Here is a 25,011-nt window from a genome sequence, read left to right as displayed (position 1 = left end):
GGATCTCGTCTATCATAACCTCAAAAGTCATCGGCCATACTGCATGATGGAAGAGATGGGGAAGGTTTGACTGGAACTTAGTTCTGGAGACTAAACATGGGTTTCACCACTTCAAGCCTCCAATAAGCAAAGTGGTGGTATTGCACCGATTGATGAGAGTCATCTACCACCTAGTATTGCCTGGTAACACGGAGGGGCGGCATTCCTCCATGTGGTGTGGGCACCACACCTCGACCCCTGCTTATGTTGGTTCACACCCGGGTGGTAGCCACCCAAGATTACTAACAGTCCCACCATCGTGAAGGTGCAAACAGAGGATTTGGCTGTCACAGACTATCCGGACCAAGTCGAGTGTCACCCGAATATCAGGTAGTGGCCTCCTCAAGGGTCTTAGACATGGCCCAGATTTAAGGCATCTGCACAGGAGAGACAAGTTGAATTCCAAGAAATAAGGAGGGAGCTAAGGACAAGAAAAAGTAAAGCTGAAAGAAGTCCACCCTGTGGAACCAGCTAAAATGTTTTACTATACACCTATCTAAACTAATAGAAAGGAACAGTGACCTACCAATAAGTGAGACTAATAAAGTAGAGAAAGTCAGCGGAAATTGCATAAAATTGACTGAGAAGGGAAATGAGTATGGAAACAGTAACTGAATCAAAGGCAGCAGCGATGTTGAGATGGATAATATCAAGTTGTTACTTTTGATGGAGAGCACTAGTGACAAGAAAGGAGGTTTCCAATAGATTAGTGACAGTGGTGATTCCCTTCTTCCCTTGGTGTATATTTGAGAATTCAACTGGAAGGATATGCTGGGCGAGGATAGGAAGCAAAGCATTTTACATGATCTTCAACAAAGAAGATGAGATAGAGATGGGACGGTAAGAGCCGAAGCATTTTAATTTTGGGCATGGAAGATATATTGTAGCCAAGACTGAGGAAAGGATCTTTCTTTCAAACACCTACTGAAAATGGAGGTAATGGGGGTCTAAGATGTACACACACTGTTAAGCTTATCAATAAAATCTGGAATTGTGTCAGGACGAACTGAACAGAATGAGGGTAACCAGTTAATTACATATTTAGCTGATGAGTTTCAAAGTTAAAGCACTTTGCCTGCCTTTTTGATAGGTATACTGTGGTCAAGATGGGAGACTCCGGTCACTTGAGGAGAAATCAGCCTTACAAATAAAGTTGAGCCATTTGATGGAGTCAACTGATTGAGAGAAGGAAGCATTATTTTTTGGTATATTCTTGCCTGGAGAAACCCTAGAAGACAGAAAAGTTTCAATTTAGGTCCTTTTAAGTCTTACATATTCTGCCATGGCTATCTTATAGTTTTCAGAATCAGAGACAGGGTTGTTTGGCATTTACTCTAAATAGTTTCTCTTTCTTTCAGACTGCTTCAGAAAGTTGGGAACCTACAATAATTTGGAAAAGTTTGAAATTTTTACACATTCTGAAGCTGCATTGGTTGCAAAAGAGGAAAGTCATACATCAAAAAAGAGAGACAGCCAGGTCAATGGGACAGGAGTTGAGAGGCCAAGGAAAGATTTTTAAAAGTTCAAGGGCAAAATTAACATTAAGAAGTTTAGAGGAATATACCTGCTTGGTTATGATTACCTCCTTATCACAAGAGGAAAGAGATGACTGAATTTTCATTATGTTAAACATAGTTATGATCTAAGGAGAAGATTGGGTCAAAAGTCAAGGAAGCATAATTAGCAGCATTAAGATTAAGATGCATAATTCAGGATTTAATTGTTAAGAAGTTTAGGGGAAAATACCTAATTGGTTATTATTACCTCCTCATTACAAGATTCTAATAATGATTGAATTTTTGAAGGTGGTATGGTATTGATCTAGCAGAAGATTGGGTCAAAAGCATAATTAGCAGAATTAGTAAAAAGAAAGTTTAGAATTTGGTCATTGTATGTAGGAGAGAAAATAATTTGGACCATTCCTAAGACATGAAACATTTCAATAACTTGATTATGTAAAAGAGGAAAAGTTGGGGAGGTTAAAGTCCCTAAAAATGATTGTTGATACCTTTAAGTTTAAGTTAACATTAAGGGAAATCCCAGAGGGAAACTCTATATAATATTCCTCAACAGTGTCATGTGACAATTGGGGTGGATGGGATCTATCCAGTTATATTGAAGGAGGAAGCAAAGGAAGTAAGCAAATCCTTAGCCATAATTATGAGAGCATCCTTGGAGTCAGGGGAGGTCCCATTGGACTGGAGATGCACAAATGTATTTCCAATTTACGAAGGGGGAGATCAAAGGGTGACATGAGCAATTACAGACCTGTTAGTTTAACTTCTGTTCTGGGCAAAATAATGGAGCCACAGTTAAAGAAGCATTGCAGAATCATTTAGAGAAGACAGCAGTAATAATTCAGACACAGCATGGTTTGTTAAGTGGAGGCCTTGTCTGATTAACTTGAGTGGTTACTATGATGTAGTCACAAAGGAAATGGATGTAAAAAATAATTCTGATATCATACTTGAATTTCAGGAAAGCTTTTGATACTGTTGCACATCAAAGACTACTGTACAAATTGGAGCAGTACGGAATTAATGGCAAGTTGCTACAATGGATAAAAGGATAGTTGAGTGGGAGAACACAGAGTGGTAATCTATGGACACTGCTCTTCGTGGACTAATATTATTAGTGGAGTCCCCCAGGGTTCGGTGTTGGGTCCATTGTTGTTTTCACTATTTATCAATGATATTGATGAAGGCATATCAGGGTTAATGTCCAAGTTTGCAGATGATACAAAGGTTGGTAGGGTTGAGTGGGAGAAGAATGGTCCTTGAGTTTGTCACAGACATTCTCTCAGATATGCACAAAAGGTGATATAGTTGTACACGTTGGCACTAATGATATTAAGAGTAGGAGACTGGCGGAATTACTTAACAAGTACAGGTCACTGTTGAAAAAAAAAGCCGTGAATTAGGGTTGAATTTGAAAGTGTCTGCAATTCTGCCCAGACACGATAGGAGGGAGTATATGATGAGACCCTTGTCAATCAATTCGGCCCTGGAAAGATTGTGCAGGCCTCAAGGGGTAGAATTTTTTTCAGCCTGGTCTGTACTTGTTAATAGTTGAGACTGCTTCTACAGGGATGGGATACACTTAAATAGAAAGGGTGGAAGAATGTTTACTGATGCTATCGAGGCAGTGTTAGGTGGGTTGGAAAGCTGCTAGATTGGGGGATACAAGAACTAATAGATTAACAGTAGCCACTGGCAGAGGTGAAAGTGATTCTTGCACTGCTTCTATTGGAATGAGCAGCAGCTTGGAAAATAAGATGCAGGATATTTCAGAGTCTGTTGGGAGTCATTGGGGTACAAGTAAACACATGGGTTGTGTTAGAGTAGCTAAGAAAAAGAACAGATGCATGTATACTTGCGTGTACACTAATGCTAGGAGTTTGGTAAATAAATTTGGTGAATTTGAGGTATTGCTCAAAGCATCAAAGGCGGATATTGTTGGGATATCAGAGACGTGGTGTCACACAGATATAAGTAATGCAGAACTGGAATTTGGGGAGTAAAACGTCTACAGAAAGGATAGACAGGGAGGAGGGGTTATGCTATTAGTTAAGAAACACATAAAATCCAAGGAAGTGAAGCCAGTCAACATCGCTGGACAGTGCAGTGTTGAGTCAGTTTGGTGTGACATAAGTATAGGGAGATCAAAATTGAGAGTAGGAGTGTGCTATATGCCTATGACTCTGATGAGTATAATAAGAAACTGTACAGGGAAATAGTGGACCAGTAAATCAGAGAGTCTTATAATGGGGGATTTTAATTTCCCAGATATTGACTGGAATTTGTGGGTTGGTCACTCACACACTAGCAAGGCTTTTGTGGATTTATTGGATGATTGTTTTCTAAATCAGCATGTTCGGGAGGCAACTAGAGGGAGTAATACTCTTGATTTGATTATCAGTAGTGATTCTTCATGCATTAAGAATCTGCAGATACAGGAACCACTAGGTGGCAGTGATCACAGTGTGCTGAAGTGGGATTTACTCAAGGAGGTAACTACCATCAGGGGTAAAGGGAAGGGTTATTGCTTTCGTAAAGGCGACTACGATGGTCTGAGACAGTATTTAAATTCTATACAGTGGGACCAACTGATGATGTTACCAACAGCAAACTCAAAATGGGAAGCATTCAAAGACCTTATCTTTGAAACTACTAGGCTTCATATACCAACTAAAAAATATTGTTCAAGTTTCAGGCCTAAATGGATGTCAGATGAACTAATGAGACATATGGCAGAGAAGAAAAATGCATGGGATTCCTATAAATTAACATGTGACACAGAAGCCTATGATACATATAAGTTGATCTGTAACCAAGTTACAAAGGAGGTTAGGCAGGCGAAGGCAGATTAAGAGAAATCTTTGGCAAGGGATGCAAAGAAAAACAGCAAGGAGTTCTTTACTTATGTAAACTCTAGAAGGAAGGGGATGAATCAGATTTGTCCACTTGATATCGATCGTTCAACTGTTCATGATCCTGCTCAGGTAGCTAACAAACTAAATCAATATTTTGCATCTACATTCACACATGAGGAGTTATTCAGGAAGGGGAATGCCATAGATGAAGTAAACACTGGCAGTGAGCTAGATGATTTTGTAATAATTGAGAGTAAAGTGGAGGAGAAATTGTTGAAGAAAAATACAAGAAAGGCACCTGGGCTGGATGGGATCTATCCAGTTATATTAAAGGAGGCAGCAAAGGAAGTAAGCAATCCATTAGCAATAATTATGAGAGCTTCCTTGGACTCAGGGGAGGTACCCACAGACTGGAGATGTGCAAATGTAACCCCAATTCACAAAGGAGGATCAAAGGCTGACACAAGTAATTATAGACCTGTGAGTTTAACTTCTGTTCCAGGAAAATTAATGGAAGCACTGCAGGATCATCTTGACAAGAATTCAGTTATAGCTCAGACACAGCAGGGTTTTGTTAAGGGAAGGTCTTGCATGACCAATTTGATTGGATACTATGATGTAGTCACAAAAGCATTGGATGCAGGGAATAACTTTGATATTATATATTTGGATCTTAGAAAGGCTTTTGATACTGTTGCACACGGTAGACTGCTATACAAATTGGAGCAGTGTGGCACTGGTGGCAAATTGTTGATATGGATAAAGGGATGGTTGAGTGGCAGAAGACAGAGAGTGGTAATTAATGGACACTGCTCATCGTGGACTAAGGTTATTAGTGGAGTCCCTCAGGGTTTAGTGTAGGGTCCATTGTTGTTTTCAATATTATTTATAAATAATATTGATGATGGTGTATCAAGCTTAATGTCCAAATTTGCAGACGATACAAAGGTCGGCAGGGTTGGTAAGGACACTACTGACGTTATGCTGCTGCAACAGGATCTGGAAAGGTTGAGCAGATGGGCTGAGAGGTGGCAAATGAAGTTTAACATTGACAAATGTAAAGTACTACATATGGGAAACAGCAACCCCAGAGCAACTCTGTGCTACTACACTGACAGTGGTAGAGAATGAAAAGAACCTGGGGGTAATTGTGCTGTCAGATATGAAGTTCTCTGAGCAGTGCAGATGGGCTGCAAGAGCAGCTCATGGTGTCTTGTGAGAGATATACAGGAATTTTTCTAGAAGGGATAAAGAGGTGATTATTCCCTTGTATAAGGCAATGGTCAGGCCGCACCTTGAGTACTTTATACAGGTCTGGAGGCCTCATTTCAAGAAGGATGTAGAGCTGCTGGAACGAGTACAGAGAAGGGCAACAAGGTTAGTGAACGGAACGAAGGGTTGCTCTTACGAAGAAAGGCTTAAGTTTTGCAAATTACAGTGTCTGGAGACTAGGCATCGGCGAGTTGATCTGATATCGGTGTACAAAGCCTTGAATGGGTTCAGCATGCTCAATGCTGATGGGATACTGCCTCTTGCTCAGAATAATCACATGAGAGGGCATAAATTCAAATTGAGGAAAGACAGATGTAGGATAGATGTGCGGAAATTTGCCTTTAGCCAGCGGGTAGTTGGATGGTGGAACAGACTTCCATCCCTTGTTGTGGAAGTTGATAGCCTAAATAAATTTAAGGCTCAGCTGGACAGGTATTTCGAAAGAACCGAGCGGTGAAGTGGAAGGGTTTTTTTTTTTTTTTTTTAGGCTGATGCTGCATAAGCTTGCTTTCTTGCATCAATATGCCTCTACTAATGCTAATGCCAGACAAGCTGCACTTGCTACCTGGGAGTCTAAAACGCTGATGGAACTGATATTCGGGTGACACTCAAGTCAAGTGGACCCAGTTTCGGCAAAGTCCAGACGGTCTGTAACAGCCAAATCCTCTACTTGCATCTTCACAATGGTGGGACTGTTAGTAATCCTGGGTATATCCTACATGCACAAGTACATGGTGGGTGACCACCCAGGTGTGAACCAACGTAAGCAGTGGTCAAGGTGTGGCACCCACACCACATGGAGGAATGCCACCCCTCTATGTTACCAGGCAGTACCAGGTGGTAGATGACTCTCATCAACCGGTGGTAGATGACTCTCATCAACCACCACTTTGCTTATTGGAGGCTTGAAGTGGTGGGATCCAAGTTCCGGTCAACCCTTCCCCATCTCTTCCATCATGACTTTTGAGGTTATGATGAACATCATGGCGAGATCCAATATTCCTTACATCTCTAAAACGGTGTTCGCAGGCCGGCCGCTAGTTACACCGGACCAAACCTATTGGTAACTCTCTAGGAAGCTTCCGGATCAGCTAGAGTATAATCTTGCAACCTCTACTCTGCCAGATAGTGACTGGAGGGTGTCCGAGTAGTGTATATGTGGGGGGCATTGTCAAGGCCACGTTATGTCAAGGATCTGGGTATATTCTTACAATGTGTAGCCATATCCAAAAATTTCATTACTACATACAGCACGTCCCACCCACTTTTTCTTACTATTGAATACACCATGAATTGTCAAACTAATAGAGCAAGCTTATCTGCGAAAAGATCTAAACCTCCCAAACACTTCCTAATTCATTTCACAAATATACGTGGTCTCAATTCTAATCTCAAGGATGTACATTTCCACTTGCGTTCATGCAAACCCAATGTACTTTTTCTGAGAGAATCTCAGTTATCGGTTGATTCAACTACTGCTCATCTCAGATGCCCAAATTATTCATTGTATGATTTCTTTTGCCGCAAAGGTGGTACTTGCACTTATGTCCATTCTGATATTCCCTGTCAGAAACTTGGCAATTTGGAATCTTCTCTCTTCGATCTTCTCTGGCTTGTTTGTTTATTTAGTTTTTAGGAGCATTAACAACTAAGGCCATATTGCTCCGGGATATGCGGTGGTCATTCCCTGACCTTTCCGCATCCTCCGTATTTGGTGGTGACGGGCTTGAACCCTGGTCTAATCAAGAACCGTGTGCTACGCACTGCTGCTGTCTTCCCACCTAGCTACGGAGACGCCTCTTCTTTGGCTTAAAATCTCTCTACCTCATTGTGTCAAATTTATCTGTTGTCTCTACCGTTCTCCCAACTTCACTAATCACTTGGAGCTCTGACTTCCTCTCTTTGCAACTTGACTTTCTCCAGTCCAACTTTCTAACAGTGAGGTAATTTTCCTTGGTGATTTTAAGGTTCACAACTCCTGATGGATTCCGTTTTCTAGTCACACCGATCCAGCTGGTCGAGATGCTGAGGCTTTTGCAATTACTAATGACCTTGCACAGATTGTTCATTTACCTAGAAGAATACCGGAAAGTCCTAATCATCCAGCCAAAACGCTTGATCTGTTTCTCACAAACAACCCTTCTAAGTACACGGTTGAAGTAAGTGGTCCTTTAGGCACTTCAGATCACAACTTGGCAATTGTCTCTTCTCCAATGGAGCCTTTATCTCATGGCTATTCCCAACCTCATGTTGTTTGGCATTACAAGAATGCACAATGGCATGACCTGCGAGACTTCTTTTCTTCTTTTCCTTGGTCAGATTACTGTTTGAAAACATCTGATGCCAACACTTGCTCAGATCGTGTCAGTGAAATTATCTTGCAGGAATGGAATCCTTTATCCCACACTCCACTTTAAAATCTTGTCCTTTATCTAAACCTTGGTTTTCCAATAAATATGCTAAGGCTGTTCAAGAGAAGAACGTTGCATATCCTAATTGGCTTGTTTCTAATTTTTCAGTTTCATTTTCTGCCTACACCAAAGCTGGCAACAATTGTAAAGCAGTTATTAATCAGTCTAAACTAGAGTTTGAACAGGCTAAGAGTAGAAAACTTGCTTCTTGCCCTAATGGTAGCCGAGCATTCTGGTCTCTTGCGAAAGCTATTGGCCGCAACTTTTGCCCATCTCTGTCCAAACCAGTTGGTTCTGTTGTCACTTCAGCCAAGGATAAAGCTGACCTGCTAGCATCCCATTTTTCTTCCAACTCATGTATTAATGATCTTGGTAAAACACCTCCCACCATTTCCAACACGCTTCATTCAATGCCTCCTGTTGTCTTTAGCATTAGCATTAGTAGAGGCATTTGATGCAAGAAAGCAAGCTTATGCAGCATCAGCCAAAAAAAAAAAAAAAAAAAAAAAAGTAACATAAATAAATAAAAATAACCACTTCCACTTCACCCCTCTGTTCGTTCGAAATACCTGTCCAGCTGAGCCTTAAACTTATTTAGGCTATCAACTTCCACGACAAGGGATGGAAGTCTGTTCCACCCACCAACCACCCGCTGGCTAAAGGCAAATTTCCGCACATCTATCCTACATCTGTCTTTTCTCAATTTGAATTTATGCCCTCTCAGGTGATTTTTCTGAGCTAGAGGAAGAATCCCATCAGCATTGAGCATGCTCAAACCATTCAAGGCTTTGTACACCTCTATCAGATCACCCCGCTGGTGCCTAGTTTCCAGACACTGTAATTTGCAAAACTTAAGCCTTTCTTCGTAAGAGAACCCCTTTGTCCCATTCACCAATCTAGTTGCCCTTCTCTGTACTCGTTCCAGCAGCTCTACATCCTTCCTGAAATGAGGCCTCCAGGCCTGTATACAGTACTCTAGGTGTGGCCTGACCATTGCCTTATACAAGGGAATAATCACCTCCTTATCCCTGCTAGAAAAATTCCTATATATCATTGACAATACACCATGAGCTACTCTTGCAGCTCGTCTGCACTGCTCAGAGAACTTCATATCTGCCTGCACCACCACCCCCAGGTCCCTTTCATTCTCTACCACTGTCAGTGTAGTACCACAGAGTTGATACGTTGCTCTGGGGTTGCTGTTTCCCATATGTAGTACTTTACATTTGTCAATGTTAAACTTCATTTGCCACCTCGAAGCCCATCTGCTCAACCTTTCCAAATCCTGTTGCAGCAGCATAGTGTCAGTAGTGTCCTTGACAACCCTGCCAACCTTCGTATCGTCTGCAAACTTGGACATTAAGCCTGATATACCATCATCAATATCATTTATAAATACAGAAAACAATAAAGGCCCCAATACTGAACCCTGAGGGACTCCACTAATAACATTAGTCCACGATGAGCAGTGTCCATTGATTACCACTCTCTGTCTTCTCCCCCTCAACCACCCCTTTATCCATAGCAGCAACTTGCCTCCAATGCCACACTGCTCCAATTTGTGCAGCAGTCTTCCATGTGCAACAGTATCAAAAGCCTTTCTAAGATCCAAGTATATAATATCAAAGTTATTCCCTGCATTCAGTTCTTTTGTGACTGCATCATAGTATCCAATCAAATTGGTCAGGCAAGACTTCCCCTTAACAAAACCATGCTGTGTCCTAGCTATAACTGAAGTCTTGTCTAGATGATCCTGCAGTGCTTCTTTCACCAGTGGCTCCATTAATTTTCCGGGAACAGAAGTTAAACTCACAGGTCTATAATTACTTGTGTCAGCCTTTGATCCCCCTTTGTGAATTGGGGTCACATTTGCACATCTCCAGTCAATGGGTACCTCCCCTGAGTCCAAGGAAGCTCTCATAATTATGGCTAAGGGTTTGCTTACCTCCTTTGCTGCCTCCTTTAATATAACTGGATAGATCCCATCCACCCCAGGTGCCTTTCTTGTGTTTATCTTCAACAATTTCTCCTCCACTTTGCTCTCAGTTATTACAAGATTCTCTAGCTTATTGCTAGAGTTGAATACACCTCTGGCATTCCCCTCGCTGAATAACTCCTCATGTGTGAATGTCGATGCAAAATATTCATTTAGTTTGTTAGCTACCCGAGCAGGATCATCAACAGTTGACCCATCGATCTCAAGTGGACCAATCTGATTCATCCCCTTCCTTCTAGAGTTTACATAAGTAAAGAACTCTTTGCTGTTTTTCTTCGCATCCCTTGCCAAGGATCTCTCGTAATCTGCCTTCGCCTGCCTAACCTCCTTTGTAACTTGGTTACAGATCAACTTGTATCTATCATAGGCATCCGTGTCACGTGTTAATTTGTATGTATCCCATGCATTTTTCTTCTCTGCCATATGCCTCATTAGTTCATCTGACAACCATTTAGGCCTAAACCTTGAACAATATTTCTTAGTTGGTATGTAAAGCCTAGTAGCTTCCACGATAAGTTCTTTGAATGCTTCCCATTTTGAATTTGCTGTTGGCAATATCATCAGTTGATCCCACTGTATAGAATTTAAATACTGTCTCAGTCCATTGTAGTCGCCTTTACGAAAGCAATACCCCTTCCCTTTACCCCTAATGGTAGTTACCTCTTTGAGTAACTCCCACTTCAGCACACTGTGATCACTGCCACCAAGTGGTTCATTTATCTGCAGATTCTTAATGCATGAAGAATCACTACTGATAATCAAATCAAGAGTATTACTCCCTCTAGTTGCCTCCCGAACATGCTGATGTAGAAAACAATCATCCAATAAATCCACAAAAGCCTTGCTACTGTGTGAGTGACCAGCCCCCAAATTCCAGTCAATATCTGGGAAATTAAAATCCCCCATTATAAGACTCTCTGATTTACTGGCCCACTCTATTTCTCCGAACAGTTTCTTATTATACTCATCAGAGTCATTAGGCCTATAGCACACTCCTACTCTCAATTTTGATCTCCCAATGCTTATGTCACACCAAACTGACTCGACACTGCACTGTCCAGCGATGTCGACTGGCTTCACTTCCTTGGATTTTATGTGTTTTTTAACTAATAGCATAACCCCTCCTCCCTTCCTATCCTGTCTATCCTTTCTGTAGACATTGTACTCCCCAAATTCCAGTTCTGCATTTCTTATATCTGTGTGACACCACGTCTCTGAAATCCCCACAATATCTGCCTTTGATGTTTTGAGCAATACCTCAAATTCATCAAATTTATTTACTAAACTCCTAGCATTGGTGTACACACAAGTATACATGCACCTGTTCTTTTTCTTAGCTACCCTAACACAACCCATGTGTTTACTTGTACCCCAATGATTCCCAGCAGTCTCTGAAATATCCTGCATCTTATTTTCCAGGCTGCGGCTCATTCCAATAGAAGCAGTGTAAGAATCACTTTCACCTCTGCCAGTGGCTACTGTTAATCTATTAGTCCTTGTATCCCCCCAATCTAGCAGTTTTCCGACCCACCTAACATTGCCTCGATAGCATCAGCAAACATTCTTGCACCCTTTCTATTTAAGTGTATCCCATCCCTGTAGAAGCAGTCTCTCCTGTTAACAAGTACAGACCAGGCTGAAAAAAATTCTACCCCTTGAGCCCTGCACAATCTTTCCAGGGCCGAATTGATTGACAGGGCTCTCATCATATGCTCCCTCCTATCGTGTCTGGGCAGTCTTCAGTCAAAAGGATGTCAGAAGGATTTTGACGAATCTTGATGCTAAGAAAGCTCCAGGTCCCGATGGTATTTCTCCACTTGTTCTCAAAACCTGTGCTCCTGAACTTACTCCTATTCTTTGCCGCCTTTTTTTTTTTTTTTTTTTTTTCACTTTCTTATTCCAAAGGTTTTCCCCTTCTGCTTGGAAATTTGCTCATATCCAGCCAATTTTTCCTCAAAAGGGTGACCAATCCCTGCCATCTAATTATTGTGCCATTGCAATTACTTCTACTCTTTCTAAAGTAATGGAGAAATCAATTAAGAGCCAACTCTTAAACTACCTAGAAACCTTCCATCTGATCAATGATCGCCAGTATGGATTCCGTCAGGGTCGATCCACTGGTGATATTCTGGCTTATGTTACCCATTTATGGCCTAATTGAATGGAAAGGTTTGCTGAAACACAAGTAGTTCCTCTTGACATCTCAAAGGCTTTCGATTGTGTTTGGCATAAAGGTCTTCTAAACAAGCTTCCATCATATGGTTTGCCAACTGTTTTTGTAATTGGTTATCCAGTTTTCTTTCTGATCGCTCACGGAGGGTAATGGTAGATGGCTCTCTGTCTTCTAACTTCTCCACTAATGCCGGTGTCCCCCAAGGTTCAGTTCCTTCCATTTTGAGAAACCTTGCCCTGCTCAATCAGCTTCAACTTTTCGAAAATCTGCTATCAATTCCTTAAATGCCAATCTTCAGGTAATTCTCCAGTGGGGCAAAGACAACTTAGTTGATTTCAACCCTTCTAAAACTCAGTCTTGTCTTATATCTTGCAAAAAGGATTCTTCTGCTCCTATGCTTATCTTTAGTGACATTCCAATTTCTAGGCAAATTGATATATCTCTTTTGGGGATTACCCTGACTTCTAATCTCTCTTGGCACAAGCACATTACAAATATTTCTTCCTCTGCATCTAAAAAACTTGGTTTTCTCTTTCGCTCTCGACATTACTTTTCTTCCAAACAGCTGCTCACTCTGTATAAATCGCAAATCCGCCCTACCATGGAATATTGTTCCCACATCTGGGGTGGTGCTCCCAAAACCTCTCTCAGGCTTCTTGATTCCATTCAGAAGAGGGCAGTTAGGTTAATTAATGATTCATCTCTAACAGAGTCTCTCCACTCACTGTCTCATAGATGTACTGTTTCTGCTGCATGCCTCTTCTACAGATACTTCCATGGGCACTGTTCTTCTGAAGTGGCTTCTATAATTCTCGCTCTCTCTTTCAAAACAGTCCGAACACGTGCCGCCACCAGCCAACATCCATTTACTGTCCAACTTCAAACCCACAGAACCAACTTTTCATCTTCCTCATTTATTCATTCAACTGCCGTTTTCTGGAACAACCTTCCTTCATACGTATTTCCTGAAAATTACAATCTACAGAAGTTCAAGTCCAATGTCAACAAATATCTTCTTTCGTCTTCTCAACTGCAACCCAAGCACAGTACTAAGTATTATATGTTCTAATACCACTCGTGTTTGGGGTTTACATAAAAAAAAAAAAAAAAAAAAAGAAGACAGAGTGGTAATTTATGGACACTGCTCTTCGTGGACTAATGTTATTAGTGGAGTCCCCCAGGGTTCGGTGTTGGGTCCATTGTTGTTTTCTCTATTTATCAATGATATTGATGAAGGTATATCAGGGTTAATGCCCCAGTTTGGATATGATATGAAGGTTGGTAGGGTTATTAATGATAGTAAGGACACTATATTACTGCTATAAGATCTATAAAAGTTGGGCATATGGCTGAGAAGTGGCAACTGAAGTTTAACATAAGACACAGGCACCTGCGAGGTGATCTGATTGAGTTGAATAAGGCCTTCAATTGTTTGAGCAGGCTCAATGTTGATGGGATTCTTCGTCTTACTCAAATCACGAACCTGAGGGGGCATAAACTCAAATTGAGGAAAGACAGTTGTAGAATAGATGTGCGGAAATTTACCTTTAGGCAGCGGGTATTTGATTGCTGGAACTAACTTCCATCTGTCATTTTGTGGATGTGACAGTTTAAATAAATTCAAGGAAGAACTGGACAAGCTTTTGGATCGAATGGATGGGGTAAAATGGGGAGGATTTTTTTGGTTGATGCTGTATAAGCTTGCTTTCTTGCATCACATGTCTCTGCTAATGCAACCGTGGGGGGGTTGGAAACAGACATTAATTATACACTTATATGGATGTATCAAGACCTATCTCCAGGACCGGCAAGTTGTCGTGTCTGCTCCCCACTGCAGTGTCTCCAGACCAGTCTTCAGGGGATGCCCTCAGGGATCTGTCCTGGGGCCTCTCCTCTGGAATCTGGTGCTGGATGATTTCTTGAACACCAAACTCAACAATGTACAGACCCAGGCCTATGCAGATGACCTGGTCATGCTCTTTTCTGCCAATAACAGAGCCCAACTAGAAGCAACTGCCAACCAGGCCATCTCCACCCTTCAAGCTTGGGCAGAGAAAAACAACCTAAAGATCTCCCCAGAGAAAACCAATTCGATCCTACTAAAAGGTACCCTTGATTTGAGAAGACCACCACAAATCAAGGTCAATGGTGTTACAGTAAAACTAAAAACAGAGCTTAAATATCTAGGTTTGATCTTAGACAAAAACCTTTCCTTCACTCCTCATCTAGATCAACTCAAGATTAAGATCAGGAAGTATGCTGCCCAAGTCTCAAGAGTTGCCCGGAAGGACTGGGGCTTAAAGAAGAGAACGCTGTCCCTTTTCTATAAGGCAGTTTTCATCCCGGTTATCACCTATGCCTCTGGAGTCTGGTACAAGAAGGCCAATACAGTAGTAAACCGATCGCACCTAGGAACTATCCAGCGCTCCCTTCTCCTTCTGTCCTCGCGTGCCTGTCGCACTGTCAGCACCCATGCGCTCCAGGTTCTCACTGGATCTCTTCCACTGGACCTGGAGATTGTTTGTCATGGGTTGCTCTATCAAATAGCCAAAGGAAGAGCAGTTACCTGCACAGGTTTCACCACCGACCCAGCAAATAATAGAAACGCTGAAAAGAAGAGACTTAATGAACATCTAACAGACACCTGGCAAGAAAGATGGCAGACCTCAACTAAAGGCGCTGTCACCAAAAGATTCTTCCCGGATGTCAGGGCCTCCTACCCCTTCACACCTGTCTGGTTTTCACCGGGACTCTATGCTACCTACCTCCTCACTAGACATGGCTCCTTCCAGAAAAGACTACATGACTTCAGAATTTCAGACTCACCCCGCTGCCACTGTGGAGAGCATCAGACGTGGGAGCACCTTGCCCACAGCTGTGAAATCTACGAGGACTTCAGGAGGATCCTAATAACGAAACTACGCTTCAACTACCAAAATCAAGAACACCTCACCCTACAGAATGAAGAAACTTACAGAGCCCTGACTCAATTTGCAACGGACCTATTTACCAGGCAGAAAGCGCTACCACCACCTTAGCATCCGATTCAATGTCATAACAACTATGACTGCCAACTGTTGCTGCGCATCATTGAGCAATGGATGCTAATGCCCTGGACCAACTTACACAAGCCTGAACCGACAAACCATCTGGAGTACAGAACCTAACCTGATCCCTCACATGTCAAGTAGTCAACTGGTCTCCCCACTTGGTTGGGACAATATCCTGCAATCAAAGACAGGGTTTACACATACCTTGACAAATTCCTCATCATTGATTCCTGGACCAACTTCTCCTGACTAGACGTGACACATCTCATCAAGAAGAGACCTACCATCGATCCCTGTACTTGACCATCATATCTTGGACTCCCGGTTTTGACCACTCCACTATTCGTTATCATGGAGTACTGGAACAGGCTTCAGTCTGGATGCGACACAGACTCACCAAATGGAGTCCCAATGACAACACCTGGACTAGACCTTCCTGAACATGACCCATCCACCATAGCAGCACTCACACTGCTGGATTTCCACCAAGTGTCGGCTCCAACTGACTGGCCGTACTAGCTGTACCTACTCTGCACTTGCAGGGTATCTCTCTCTCTCTCTCTCTCTCTCTCTCTCTCTCTCTCTCTCTATCTATCTCTCTCTCTCTCTCTCTCTCTCTCTCTCTCTCTCTCTCTCTCTTTTTTCTCCCCCTACTATCCGTCCTTCTACCCCCCCACACCTATTTTATTTTACTTTTTTTTTTACCTTTGTGGGGAAGTGGTTTTTTTTTTTTTTTTTTTTGTGTGTCCACCCCACTCTTCTCTCCTGTGAGGCACTGGGCATGCCACACATTCATCAGGGGTCATCTTCCCTGTCGGCCCCCTTCTTCTGTTTCGTACCCTCCAGTCTTCTGCTTTCCTCCCTTACTTTACTCTTTCACAACTTTTTTTTTTTTTTTTTTTTATATATGTGTGTGTGTATATATATATATATATATATATATATATGCCCCACAGATCTAAATCTAAATACATCAAAATTACTGCCTGACCTATTTGGCCCTAGAACAAGTTATCAGCGAACAACCCTACGCTCTGTTAAAATTACAACCGTTGCTCAAGAAACAGCGATCATCTCATTCTCAAATCTGGTCCTAGCCACTGAAATCCCAGGAAAGTAGGTGGCAGGACCCGCCAGAGTACTCTAGCTACAGTGGTACACCCGGTCAGCCTCCCCGTGGCATGGTGTGGTAACGTCAGGTCCCACTAGGGGCTCGGCGGCTAATAGACCGGAGGAACAAAGGGCACAACACAATATACAGCACATGACCCCCACATACTTCAAATCTCTGGCCCCGATACAATGTACAGCCGCAGAGATGGGAGAAATCCCAGGAGCCGTTAGACACTAACATACCTTACACCTTACACCCAGCATAGGTACCCAAACAAAATTCACCAATCATGCCATCATGGCTTATTTATTTATTTATCTATCGGATTGTTAACATTTTTTATTATTTTAAATGGCTTTTTCAGCAAGGTCAAGACCCCAATCACTCACTCTTTTATTCTTTTGATAATTTACAAAATGGAAATATCCTACATTACTAGATATTAAAGAATCTTCAGTTGATTTCTTAATGCAAACCTCAGTTAAACAGACAAGTCAAATTTCTGAGTAAGGAGTAGTTGTTTGAATTCACTATTTGTTTTTCAAACTTTGCCTATTCTGACAAAAAAAACTGCACTTGAAGAAATCATGCAAAATCAATTGGACCCATGTTGGGAGTTGCGTGCTGATCATCAGAAGCAGATTTATTTATTTATTTGAGAATTCTCTGCCAATAGATGGTAACAGTTCTGACAGGAACAGAAGATCCAATTTTGAGTATTGCCACATTATAAATTGGAGACTGTAGATGTAAAATAAAAAAAGAGACCTAACTTGTGCATCAGTGTAATCTGAAATGCATAGAAAAACATCACAAACTCTAAAAAAAATTATAATACTTTAGAGAGCACAATCACGGGCTGCCTTGCCAAAGAGGCCAAGGTCACATGATAATGATACTTATTCAAGATAGAAAAACTGAAAGTGCATATTAAGCATATGATTAATATTATCTACACTAAGCATGAGGAGAACTACAACTTTGAAGACTATTTCTTTTATTAATAAAGGAAATATAAAACTTTCACACTTGCACATTTTGGAGAACAAAACAATTAGCCTACAATACAGAAGAAAAGTAAACTTGTGAAAACTGTAAAAACAAAATAGCAAGAATTTGTCAAAACAGAAAAATTTGGCAGGTATGCTAAATGAGATAATAAAATACAAAATTACACAGGTAGTGAAAGTAGCTTCATGCTTTGAAAGCTTATGCTATAAAAAAAAAAGTGAATTTATTACTGCATTCATAACAGATAAGCAAACAGATTTTATCAGCTCATTATAGTTAATTTACTATTTATGTCTTTTGGCATCCATCTCATTAGCTAAACCATTAAATTACTATCATCTCATATCCTGCTCTGTTGGGGAGCCTGGTATTCGCCAATAAAATGCCAAAAAGCACTGAATTGACCACCTGGGTATCATAGAACAGACAGTAGTATATCTGTTTGGGGAAGTGCTGCTTACTTTGACACATAAATGACACAAAGAGATTTTTCCTTTTTTACATAAGTAAACTTCGGTTGGCTGCCTTTCCACTAAAAAATGGAAGTGTACTAGGCTCATTAAAATTTAAAAATCCTTCCATGCCAAGTTAATGGAACAATACAATAGCATACAATAAATGGAACTGAATAAAAGATGCGAAGAAATGCAAAATAATGCATTTCTTTGCATCTTACCATTGCAGTAATAAAACATTGTTTTATTATGCAGTGTACACTCACAACTGGAATTCTGTAAACTAGAATATCTGATAAAGTGGCATCCAGTGAAATAGCAGCTGGCAGCCATATACAAATATTGGTGTTAGGCAAAATATTCTCTTAAACATTTAATTTCTCAAAATTCATTTTATAATGTTGGAAAAAATGGCTTTTCCATTTGACTAAACCAACTTTTCCTTATGGAAAACGGAATATCAAAACTGGCATTTTTGTCAATCAAGAAATCTGTGCAGTTATAGAAGAAGACGACTGTTTTAGTGAAACTGGAAATGAATTAGACAATGCAACTCAAAATGCTGTTAATGATTTCTTTAGATAGGTTGAATTATCATGTTTAGCTCACAAAGAGACAGGGTGCATTTATGTCATCACAAAAAATACATTTTCTTTGCTCTTATCATATTAATCCGAGTGAGTGAATGAGTGAGAAAGACTATGTGGTTACTTGTGTATATATTTATCCATTTAGTCCAAGGAATTAAGATTATGATAAAATAAATTTCATAGTTCAATATGAAAATATTACCGTTTGTTGCAACTTTTTCAGAACAGCAGTGAGTGGCTGATCTTCTGTATCATCGTCATCATCTTCATCATCATCATCACTACTATACCATTTTTCTTTCTCAACAATTTCTTCTTGTTCATCTTCCTCAGGCTTGAGATCATGATCTGAAGCTTCTCCCCCATCTGTTCCACTTTCACCACTTACAGCCTCTTTCTGATGTTGCTGGATACGAAGGAAAAGTTCCCTTTGTTTCCGTGGTAGATGACTTGGTATGGATATAGCACTCTGTGAAATACCAGAACCAGTGTTAGACATATCAATATATGGAGGAGACTGAGAATCACCACAAGATTCTTGAGAATGTGCAGTTACAGCAGCTTGTTCTTCACATATATTATTAATAATCGGGAGTGACTCTGGACGTTGGTTATTTGTTGCTGCATCTCCCATATCACCAGCACCAATTTCTTCTGTCTTTATTTGGTCTTCATCTGTAAAAGATATACAGTTAATAATTGTATATATACATATATTTGAATGGGAGACTTATACAAAGTAAAGAGACAATTAAATGCAAGTTGTTATAGTACCAGCACCAGCATATAATTTATAAGTATCGGAAAGCCAAAGTAGAAGCCAGGTAACAACTACCAAGTTCTGGACATAACAATTAATGTTACAATAAATTAATAATTTAAAACAAGTGTATAACAAATGTAAATACTAATAAAGTAAAGACAATAAACAATATCAATATAAAAGTAAAGCAAGGCATAAAGCAAAAATATTATACCAGAATTGATAAGCAATGAAATATGGCAAAATGAGCAATATATAAAAATAATCCAGAAATACTTAAAGCAAGAAATAAAACCAAGTAGAAATTGTGGCTATACTTCACTTTCTTAGCATTAGCATTAGTAGAGGCATATGATGCAAGAAAGCAAGCTTATGCAGCATCAGCCAGAAAAAAAAACAAAAAAACTTCCACTTCACCCCTTCATTTGTTCGAAATATCTGTCCAGCTGAGCCTTAAATTTATTTAGGCTATCAACTTCCACAACAAGGGATGGAAGTCTGTTCCACCAACCAACCACTCGCTGGTTAAAGACAAATTTCCAGACATCTATCCTACATCTGTCTTTCCTCAATTTGAATTTATGCCCTCTCAGGTGATTATTCTGAGCAAGAGGCAGAATCCCATCAGCATTGAGCATGCTCAAACCATTCAAGGCTTTATACACCTCTATCAGATCACCTTGTTGGTGCCTAGTCTCCAGACACTGTAATTTGCAAAACTTAAGCCTTTCTTCACGTAAGAGCAACCCTTTGTTCCATTCACTAATCTTGTTGCCCTTCTCTGTACTTGTTCCAGCAGCTCTACATCCTTCTTGAAATGAGGCCTCCAGACCTGTATATTGCCTTATACAAGGGAATAATCACCTCCTTCTTCTTTACATTTTGTTTGATTATTTTTGATTTTAATAATAGATTAAAAACCTACACTTGAAAAGAGATAAAAAGTAAAAAACTTGACATAAACACTCCAATAACCCAATCTTTTAAAGAAAATTTCAAAATCCTTGTGGATATTGTTGTGAAGTATAGATATGGAGACAACTGTTAGCCACTACCCATGTGGTATCTCATTAGACCCCTTATTTTACACACACACACACACACACACACACACACACACACACACACACACACACACACACACACACACACACACACACACACACACACACACACAATATTTAAATTAAAAGGGATCAAGGTTTTGGACTAAGTATTTGATTTGAGAATATCAAAATTAAAATTCTGGATAATCAACAGTTATTTTTTTCAATAGAAAAGTTGTGCCCTATCCTCAGTTTAGTCTAAAAACATCATTGGTGTACTTCTGTAACAAATATGAACTAATTTTATTTAAATAAAAAAAGTAATAATACAATGGCCACAGCATGAAGAGACATGGCACAATTCGATTGGTGTTGAAGCAAAACAAGCACACTGAACAGTAAATATCCCACGCAAATGGTGTGTTTCTTAGTTCTATTTTGTCAAATAAAATTGTCTTACATTTGACCTTAACCTGAATAAGGTTAGATGTACATCAATTTGATTGAAAGAGTTACCAAAATTAAAAAAAAAAAAAAAAAAAATTTCAGCAATTTTTTTTTTTTTTTTTTGCAGAAGTTGCACTAAACTGTCTGGCTAATTGAAATACTTTGTGCTTCCATAAACCATGGACATGTGGCTTTTTGATAAGTTAATATGTACCTTAGTTTATGATTATCCTTTATTCATTTATTCATTAATTGTATATATATTTTTTTCTATGTTATGCTTGTTTGTTTGTTATTTGGTTTTTAGGAGCATTAGCAACTAAGGCCATATTGCCCCGGGATATGCGGTGGTCATTCCCTGACCTTTCCGCATCCTCCGTATTTTGTGGTGACGGGCTCAAACCCCAGTCTGATCAAGAAGCATGTGCTACGCACTGCTGTTCCTTCCCACCTGGCTATGGAGGCGCTTCTATGTTATTAGTTATAATTCATTTTCATTAACCTTTACTTAACCCACTGCTCATTACATATAAAACAGCCATTATTATTAAAAAAAAAAACTGGTTGCTTAATGAACTATTCTCTAAAATTATAATTTATATATATACATATATATTTTTTTTAATAAAAACCCCAAACATTGAAGGCATTAGAACCTATAATACTTTGTACTATGCTTCGGTTGAAGGTTGAGAAGTCAAAAGATACTTGTTGACATTAGACTTGAATTTCTGTAGACTGTAATTTTCAGGAAATTCATGTGAAGGAAGGCTGTTCCAGAAAATAGAATTAAGTTGGTTCTGGGAGTTTGAAGCCAGACAGTAATCATATGCTAACTGGTTGCAGCACATATTCAGATTGGTTTTGAAGAGAGAGAGAGAGAGAGAGAGAGAGAGAGAGAGAGAGAGAGAGAGAGAGAGGGGGGGGGAGATTATAAATGTCAATTCAGAAGAAAAGTACCCATGGAAATATCTATGAAAACATCTATGAGACAAAGAGTGAAGAAACTGTAAAAGATGGATCATTAATTAACCTGACTAACCCCTTTTGAATGGAGTCTAGAAGCCAGAGAGAGAGAGAGAAGGGAGGGGTTAGGTGCACCACTCCAGATTTGGGAAGAATATTCTATGGTAGGGCTGAAGATGGAGGATCTATCTTCAGCAACAGTGGAAGTCTGTCACTCTTCCAAGATACTGGTCAAATCTAAATTGTGGACTATGCAGCAGAGGAATGGCAAGCTGGCTGCATTATCTGCCTTAAATCCTATGGATCTCAGTCATTGTAAGATAAACAGTCATGCTACCACGTCCGGGGTAACTGACATGGCTGTTCTTATACCATGGAGAACAGCTGTGAAGAAAGCTATATGGTCAGCCAAAACTCAAATGTATCTCTCAACGCTAAATGTAAGATCGCTTTACAAGCCTGGGAAAATAAAATTGGTAAAAGAATTGAAAAAGATCAAATGGGATATCGTAGAAATGTCAGAGATACATGCAACAGAAGAAGGAACACAGGATATGACAGAAGAAAGAATATTTTACTCAGGAAGAAAAGACAACATATATAGAGAAGGAGTCGCTTTCATAGTAAAGAAATATCTATTAAATTCAATAATAGAAATTCACCCACACAGCTCAAGAATGATAAGTTTAAGAATAAAAGGTAAAGAAAAAGGAATCTTCATAAAAATAATCCAGGCATAAGCCCCAGACTCCTCACATGACAATACAGAAACAGCTGCCTTCTATTCAGACCTACAAGAAACCATAGATAACACAAACAAGAAAGATATTTTAATAATAAAGGGAAACTTTAATGCAAAAGTTGGAGGCTTTTCGACAGACTTCAGCAACGTATTAGGAAAGTTCGGGATAGGAAATGGAAATGAGTAAGGAGAAGAACTCTTGAACTTCTGCAAAGAAAATAAACTATTCATCACCAACACGCTGTTCTACCACAGATCTCAACTTTAAGTATACATGGACATCACCAGATGGAAATACAAAAAACTGCATTGACTACATTTTAATAAATAACAACTGTAAATCATCCATTCAAAATGTTAAAACTCTTAGAAGTACAGATTTTGACACCGACCACGAACTGCTAGCAGCAACAATTAAATGGAAATTTATAAATACGAAGCCAAGGAACAATAGAGCAACATTAAATATATCACAATTTGAAGAAGACAAAATAAAGGAAATTTATGAGAAAACACTACAAGAAAAATTAAAAGATATAAACTATTCATCATCTGCAGAAAATATATGGGAGAAAACTAAACAAATGACTAAAGTTGCAGCCTTAGAAACCTTGGGAACAAAACCAAAACGTCCTTGAATTACACCAGAAATTTTAGATGCATGGATGGAAAAAAGACAAATGAAAAACCTCCTAAACAAAGAAAATAGTCAAGAAAAAAGGGAAAAATATAAAACCCTAAAAAACAAAACAGATAACCTATGTAAAGCTGCTATTTATTTGGTTTTTTTTTTTTAGGAGCATTAGCAACTAAGGCCATATTGCTCCGGGATATGCGGTGGTCATTTCCTGACCTTTCCGCATCTTCCGTATTTGGTGGTGACGGGCTCGAACCCCGGTCTAATCAAGAAGCGTGTGTTATGCACTGCTGCTCCTTCCCACCTGGCTACGGAGGCGCCCCGTAAAGCTGCTAAAAGGAAATGGTTAGAAGACAAAGAAAAGCAGTGTAAAGAGGCAAATAAATGTCACAACTCTAAAACAACTTAGCAGGTTATAAAGGAACTCTCTAAAATATACATCCCGAAAACACTGACAACGAAAAATAAAAAAAATATAAAAACAGGAAACATGCAAGAAATTAAAAAAATATGGAAAGAATATTACCAAACCCTGTTCAAAGGGGAAAGAAAAAAAGTTCTTGCCTTAGATAATATAAGAGATAAAGCACCCTTGATAACAAAAGAAGTTCAGAAAGCAATTAGCCAAATGAAGAATGACAAGGCACCCGGAAATTATGGTATCCAAGCAGAACTATGGAAATTTGGAGGCGAATGTTAAAACACATCGCACAATTGTTTAATCTAATTTTATTTACAGATGATATACCAGAAGACTGTAAAAGTGGAATAATAGTACGTATACCAAAAAAGAAGCAATAGTAAAATTCAACAACCTTAAAACAGAGAAAGGAGTCATGCAGAGATGCCCTTTATCTCATTATCCATTTAATATCTACCTAGAAGAACTAATGAAATCAATTGAAGAAAAAAGAGGCACAATAATAAATGGAAAAAATATAAACCACATAAAATATGCAGATGATATTGTGTTCTTTGGTTTCCAAAGAACAACTAAAAGAAATATTAACAAAACATTGATAAAGCAAGCAACAATTATGGAATTAATATTAATATAAATAAAACCAAAGTACTGCAAATCGGAAAAAACAACAAACATCCAAAATCAACAAACAGAACAAGTACAAAAATTTGTATACCTGGGCTCTCTAATAACTGGAAACCTAAGTAATATTGACCAAATTAATCACAGACTGAACATTGGATGGACAAAAATGAACAAACTCAAAAACATATGGAAGAGCAATAAAACCTCAAATAATCTAAAAATTAAACTATATGAAACTGTCATCATACCCACAGCAACTTATGGATCGAGAATTGGAGAATAAATAAGAAAAAAAGGCAAAATATAATGGCATTTGAAATGAGATGTCTAAGGGAAATCAATAAAACAAATTGGAGAGAACATAAAACTAATGAACAAGTAAGGAGAGATCTAAATTTTGAACGCAGAATAATAGAGCAGATCTACAAAAAACAACTTCAGTGGTTTGGACATGTGAACCAGATGACACAACACAGGCTGACTAATGTAGTACTGACAGGAAGAATTGGAGATAAGAGACCACCAGGAAGACCCAAAAGAGAATGGCTCCAATGCCTAAACGAAAACACAGGCTTTCAGAGTTATCAACAAATGATGCAAGATTCAATAGATCGACAACAATGGAGGACGATATCTAAATAGGGACTCAACCCGTGCCAAATGGAAGAGTAGAATGATGAATGATGAGGGATGTTTTAAAATTTGTACAGAGTAGATAGCTATTGTTTGGAAAGAAAAGTAACACTGAGGGCAAAAAAATCAGTTTTTTAGATTCAGAGGAAGCAATATTTGCAATGTGCTAATGACAAGGGAGAGTAGAAGTCTGGGTAATACCTAATAGGGATATCACTGAACAACAAATTTTGAGTCATATCTTCT

The 25,011-nt window shown here is 39.4% G+C and overlaps 1 protein-coding gene across 1 annotated transcript in view; it reads right to left on the bottom strand.

Moving 5' to 3' along the window:
* LOC150079042 (uncharacterized) overlaps positions 1–25,011 on the bottom strand; it is a 231,514-nt gene that overhangs the window by 18,972 nt on the left and 187,531 nt on the right. The window contains exon 10 of the mRNA XM_090382501.1: positions 18,686–19,158. Coding sequence (XP_090238627.1) covers positions 18,686–19,158 — 473 coding nt within the window. The remainder of the gene's footprint in view (positions 1–18,685; positions 19,159–25,011) is intronic.

Source organism: Mastigoproctus giganteus, chromosome 10 (genome assembly GCF_048544385.1).
Source record: "Mastigoproctus giganteus isolate SK-2022 chromosome 10, ASM4854438v1, whole genome shotgun sequence".
Taxonomy (NCBI): domain Eukaryota; kingdom Metazoa; phylum Arthropoda; class Arachnida; order Uropygi; family Thelyphonidae; genus Mastigoproctus; species Mastigoproctus giganteus.
The sequence above is the reverse complement of the archived record's forward strand: the minus strand, read 5'-3'. Positions and strand labels throughout refer to the sequence as shown.